The 5,582-nt window shown below is 58.6% G+C and overlaps 2 protein-coding genes across 2 annotated transcripts in view; both read left to right on the top strand.

The window, feature by feature from the left end:
• SCAMP2 (secretory carrier membrane protein 2) overlaps nucleotides 1-984 on the top strand; it is a 21,799-nt gene extending 20,815 nt beyond the window's left edge. The window contains exon 9 of the mRNA XM_007446689.1: nucleotides 1-984. This exon is cut by the window's left edge and continues 549 nt beyond it. The gene's annotated coding sequence lies outside the window, so the exon portion shown is untranslated.
• Nucleotides 985-1,597: 613 nt separating this feature from the next.
• ULK3 (unc-51 like kinase 3) overlaps nucleotides 1,598-5,582 on the top strand; it is a 6,660-nt gene continuing 2,675 nt past the window's right edge. Inside the window, exons 1-9 of the mRNA XM_007446688.1 lie at nucleotides 1,598-1,735; nucleotides 2,417-2,557; nucleotides 2,642-2,762; nucleotides 3,326-3,430; nucleotides 3,906-4,049; nucleotides 4,229-4,311; nucleotides 4,840-4,995; nucleotides 5,155-5,260; nucleotides 5,468-5,508. Of these exons, the coding sequence (XP_007446750.1) occupies nucleotides 1,634-1,735; nucleotides 2,417-2,557; nucleotides 2,642-2,762; nucleotides 3,326-3,430; nucleotides 3,906-4,049; nucleotides 4,229-4,311; nucleotides 4,840-4,995; nucleotides 5,155-5,260; nucleotides 5,468-5,508 (999 nt within the window). The 5' untranslated portion in view covers nucleotides 1,598-1,633. The remainder of the gene's footprint in view (nucleotides 1,736-2,416; nucleotides 2,558-2,641; nucleotides 2,763-3,325; nucleotides 3,431-3,905; nucleotides 4,050-4,228; nucleotides 4,312-4,839; nucleotides 4,996-5,154; nucleotides 5,261-5,467; nucleotides 5,509-5,582) is intronic.

The raw sequence follows: 5,582 nt of genomic DNA, 5'->3' as shown, positions 1-5,582 counted from the left end.
ATTCCCCTCTTCCCCCAGCAGGCCTGGCCTGAATCTGGTGTCACAGCCCCAGCCTGTGGCTCCCACAGTCCTGCCCTTCTTTCCTGCCCAGGCTGGGGTAGGCTCCTAAGGGCTCCCCTTTAGATGAGCTGCAGTCTGAACTCTGTTCCTCAGATCACTGGGGTGGTCTCTGTGCTTCCAGAGCCTCTAACCTGGTTGCCCCAGCCTCTTTTCCTGCCTCATGTTTCTCACAAACAGTTTCATAGCCCTTTAGGCCCCCTGTACCCTCCCAGTGTGCCCTCTGGGGCCCTTCCCTCTTTAGACTTACTGAACGTGCAATGGGGTTGGTAGGGATTTGCGGATGGAGAGGGATAGAGGATGCCAACCCAAAGTTGTCTTGGCCAGCCTTTGGCTGTCTTCTAGGAAGGTGGGTTTGACTGTTTGCTTGTGGTTTATTTGGTCCTGTCTGTTTTGATTTCTTCTCTTCTGGAGAGATAGCTGCCCTTTCCCTTGGCCTCAGACTCTGCCCCCACCCCCACCCCTGCCCCCCACCATCAGCAATATCTAGCTTGTATGACTCAGAGGGAGGGCAGGGGGAATCAGTTCAGAACTGCATCCTTCAGGCCACCTTTCTGAGGGTTCCAGACTAATCCTCTAGGGTTCTCCCATACTCCCAAGTAGAGTCTAGGTCACCTTCCACTAGTCCTGGGGATTCCCAAGGAGGTGTGTCACTGTGATGGGTGCTTAGGAGTTCACAGTTAAAACCTGTACCCTGTCCTCCAGAGGCGGTAGGAGTCGGTGGGTGGACTGAGGGGACTTCTCAAAAAGCTGGCCAACCTGCTACCCAGAGACAGCCCTCAAGCTGCTAGCTTACACAGCCCCAGAGCCACTGAATGATAATGGCAGTGACCAAGGTTTTGTAAACTCCTTTCTGGTATTTTTTTCTCCGTGTATAAATGTATAGTCTCAATTTTGTCCTTAAATAAAAACGACATTTTCAGACAATACTGGTCCTCATGTCTGCTGGACTTGGGAGGATGGGAGTGGCCCATAGGGTAGGGGCTGAGGCACGCCAGCCATAGGCGAGAGGAGACAGTGAAAACTCTGCGTCTGGCTGCTCTGCTCCCTGGCTGGCCCCGTACTGAGATTGCTTGTTGTCTTCCATGGTACTTTCTTGTCCCCAGTACTTCCACTTTCAGAGCTGCTGGTCTTGGGGGCGGGGGACCTCTTTGAACCCCCCCTCCCCGTCTTACACACCTGCTCAGCCGGGCTTCTCTCTTATCGCCCCTTCACGTGGGCGATCTCTAGGATGCTGTCTGAGCCTGGATGCGATTCCCCAAGTGACCTCGTCTGCTGGCCTCCACTAACTCCCGTTAGGCCCGCGAGCTCCTCAGTATCCCCAAACGGATCTTGCGGGTACTGGCGGGTCATGTGATTTCCAGTGCGGGTGGAGGTGGTTGGAGGCGCCCAGGAGCAGCCACTGGAGCCCCTGGAGGGGGCGGGGTTCTGCCCCGCCCGCCGCGCTGTACTTTCGGCGGGCTCCGCTGGGGGCAGCGTGGAGTTCTACAGCCGCGCGCTGTCCGTTCTGGGCTCCTGGCCGGAACCTGGCGCCGGAAACCAGGAAGCGCTCGGCAGCGGGCGCGCGGCGGTCGGGATGGCGGGACCCGGCTGGGGCCCCCCGCGGCTGGACGGTTTCATTTTCACCGAGCGCCTGGGCAGTGGCAAGTACGCCACGGTGTACAAGGCCTACGCCAAGGTGGGTGCGGGGCGCCCCGGGGCTTCTGTGCGAGGCAGGAATCGGGGGCACGAGAACTTCTGAGGGCCTGTCCCCGGTGCCTGCCAGACCCTGAGCAAGCCCAGGCGGGTGCCGGGCCGGGAAACTAGAAAGGGTTAGAGAGGGTGTGAGAGCCGTTAGCGGCCCACGGCCTGCCCTGTCCCAGGCCGACCTTCCGTGGAGGAGGTGGGTGGTGACCGCCACCAATAGGTCTTCAAAGCAAACACATACACACACCCCTGTTGTGTGAAGAGACAGGTGGAGACCTCGATGGAGCCTCGGTGTCAGTGGCTGAAGAAAAGGCTCAAAACAGGGAGGATACCTGTGGTCTGGGAGGAGTCTGGGGCAGGGTTCTAGAAGGCTGGACCCACTTAGGAAGCAGAGTGGGCAGTTTAGAACAGTGAATAACATGCTTTAGCAGGGGCACTCTAGAATACAATGAAAGGGATTGTGGAGCAGAGAACACCAGGCTGGTGGGGAAGCCGGGATTCCAGAATCCGGGTGCCTCATTGGCCTGAGAAGGGGCAGCTGGGAAGCCTGGATGCTAGTGTGAGTGGGTAGGCCCTGTGAGGGGGAGAGGGGCAGAGGGAACCAGAGCCCTTCTGGCCACACATAGTCCCTCGTACCCTCAAGGCAGAGCCGTCAAATCTCCTTTCCCCACAGAAGGATACTCGTGAGGTGGTAGCCATAAAGTGCGTGGCCAAGAAGAGTCTGAACAAGGCATCTGTGGAAAACCTCCTGACAGAGATTGAGATCCTCAAGGGCATTCGGCACCGCCACATCGTACAGCTGAAAGACTTCCAGGTGTGGGCCTGGGATGGGGCCACCCCTAAAGGGGGCTGGAGAAGAGGCACTCTCTTCAGGCCTCCTCTCTGCCTTTAACCACAGTGGGACAGTGACAACATCTACCTCATCATGGAGTTCTGTGCAGGAGGTGACCTGTCTCGCTTCATCCATACCCGCAGGATTCTGCCTGAGAAGGTGGCTCGGGTCTTCATGCAGCAGTTGGGTAAAAGCCTCTGACCCCAGCCTGACACCCCTTCCCATGATCTCTGCCCTCTCACACTACCCCTGCCCCAGGCTTAGCGCTCTGACACTCTTAGCAGTCGTCTCCCAGCCCAGCTTGGATTTTTAGGGCCCATCCTTCCTATGTGCCCATCCCTGGCTTAAGGAAGCTGTGAGAGAGACGGGGAGGAGCCCGATCTGTGGGGACTGCAGGCTTCCACACGTGGAATGTAATGCAAAGACCTCATAGAACATACCAAAGACCCAAGTGCTTTGCTAGAGAAGACAGCAGGGACCTAAAGGGCTGGGGCATCTAGGGAAGCTTCTAGGAGGATGGGAGACTTGTGAAGGGGCACAAGGGAGGAAGGAGGTCACTTGAGGTGGGGGTGGGGAAAATTCTTAGCAGAAGGGGGAGCCTGGTGCTTGTATGTAAAGCATTTGGTAGACCAGCCAGGTCAGAACTGGGGTTGTGCAGGCTTGAAGGGGCAGATATAAGGCTGGGGAGGTGAGAGGGTGTGGGAGATGGGCTTCTCTGACCTGTCTCTCTGCATGGGTCCTACTCCCCAGCTAGTGCCCTGCAGTTCCTGCATGAACGGAACATCTCTCACCTGGACCTGAAGCCACAGAACATTCTGCTGAGCTCCTTGGAGAAGCCCCACCTTAAATTGGCAGGTGTGAGTCTGGAACAAAAGGCATGGAGGTTTGGAGGGTGGCTCTCATGGAGCCCTCTACTGAGTCATCAAACAGTGACAGACTGGGGAGGTCCAGGGATGGGCCCCGTCACCAAAAGGTAGGGCCTCTCTCAGGCTACCCAGGCTCGACTCCAGCAGTGTCAGGGCTCCAGCGGGCTCAGGGCTCAGTTTGTGACCAGAGTCAGGTTTCAGAGTGTGACCAGGGTTAGTACTTTATCTGTCACCAAGGTTGGGGCTCAAAGTATGACTCAATCTGTGGTGGCAGTGTTGGAGAGTGTGAGGTGGGAAAGCAGTGGTTGTGGCCCCTGATAAAATTTGGAGGAGAACTGACCTGAAACTGGAGGCCAGAGAGGCCCCTTAACCTGAAACTGCACTGGAGCCCAGGGTGAGGCTGTAAAGGCCAGGAGCAGAAGCAGCTGGAATCTGAGCCCTGCTGCCTGGCCTCTTGCCTGCAGACTTCGGCTTTGCACAGCACATGTCCCCCTGGGATGAGAAGCATGTGCTCCGTGGCTCTCTCCTCTACATGGCTCCCGAGATGGTGTGTAAGCGGCAGTACGACGCCCGTGTGGACCTCTGGTCCGTGGGGGTCATCCTGTATGGTGAGAGTGCTGTCCCCTGCTCCCACCTGGAGGCCTGCACTGCCAGGCCTCTCTGGGCCACTCCTGAAGCATTTTAATGAGAACGCTGACTCTCTCGGTCTGGGGCTGCTCCCCAGGAGTGGGCCAGGCCAGGCTTGACCCTATCCCCTCCCAGCCTCCCCTCTGCCTCCCTTCCACAGAAGCCCTCTTCGGGCAGCCCCCCTTTGCCTCCAGGTCGTTCTCGGAGCTGGAAGAGAAGATCCGGAGCAACCGGGTTATTGAGGTAGGTCTAACAGGGCCTCGGCACCTGCTGCGGGGCGGAGAGGGTCAGGGCCCTGAGGTAGGAGACCTCACTGCCACCTGCATAGACTGGGGTGTGGTCTCCAGGCCACCTTCTTGGAGCTGGGGCACACTCTAGCCTGGAAGTCGGCTCCATTCAGTTCCAGGGACCCAGATCAGCCACAACAGGGAGCAAAGCCCGCTGCAGGCCCCCCATGGGGAGAAGGCCAAAGCAGACCTAGGCCCAGCCTTCCCTGAAACATATTCCAGAGAGGGGAAAAGGATCTGGAAACAGGGTTCCATGACAGCTACGGGTTCCAGTGAGGGCGTGGACAGGAGCCTGGGGGAGGAGGCTTGGCTCTCGCTGGCTGCGACACTTTGACCCATCACTGTTCCTCCTGGTTTCACTTTCTCTATCTGTCAAATGTGTATCTCTGGGGCGTCCCAGGACAGGGTGGTCCTGACCGGCGCCTGGGGCTGGGGGCCGAGGTGCCGGAGCCCAGCGTGATCTGTACCTCCCCCACCCCCGCAGCTCCCCCTGCGTCCCGCCCTCTCCCAGGACTGCCGGGACCTGCTGCAGCGGCTTCTGGAGCGGGACCCCAGCCGCCGCATCTCGTTCCAGGACTTCTTTGCCCACCCTTGGGTGGACCTGGAGCACATGCCGAGTGGGGAGAGCCTGGCACAAGCAGTGAGCAACCAATGGAGATGGATGGGCTGAGGGCAGGTTGGGGGTTTCATCTACCCCTTTCAGTGGTGACCAGGTGACTTGCCCAGCAGGAGGCAGAGGGTGGTGCCCCTTGTGCTAAGTATGGGGGTGGGCATGACTTCTCGTCTGTCTGTCCCCCAGACCGCGCTGGTGGTGCAGGCTGTGAAGAAGGACCAGGCGGGGGACGCCGCGGCCGCCCTCTCTCTCTACTGCAAGGCTCTGGACTTCTTCGTGCCTGCCCTGCACTGTGAGTGCCAGGCTGGGTGCAGCAGGGGTGGGGTCAGCCATAGCTCCAGTGGCTGGATTCCAGAAGCAGCTCCCCTTCCAGAATTTTGTGGGAGACAAGGCAGAGGGTAAATCTGGAACTTAGTACTTTGGGGGATTCCAGAGGGTTTGGTGTGGGGCAGGCGTCTCCTCGCTCTAGACTCCTCTTGTAAACCCGCACTTTCTGCAGATGAAGTGGACAGCCAGCGGAAGGAGGCAATTAAGGCAAAGGTGAATGAGAGTCCCCTGAGGAAATGGGTGAGGGATCCCAGGGCCTCTGGGGATTGGCTCTTAGAGGAAGCTCT

The sequence above is a fragment of the Lipotes vexillifer genome, unplaced genomic scaffold, assembly GCF_000442215.2.
Source record: "Lipotes vexillifer unplaced genomic scaffold, Lipotes_vexillifer_v1.1 scaffold242, whole genome shotgun sequence".
NCBI classification, from domain to species: Eukaryota; Metazoa; Chordata; class Mammalia; order Artiodactyla; family Lipotidae; genus Lipotes; species Lipotes vexillifer.
Note: the sequence above shows the minus strand (reverse complement) of the source record. Positions and strands in the feature narration are given on the sequence as shown.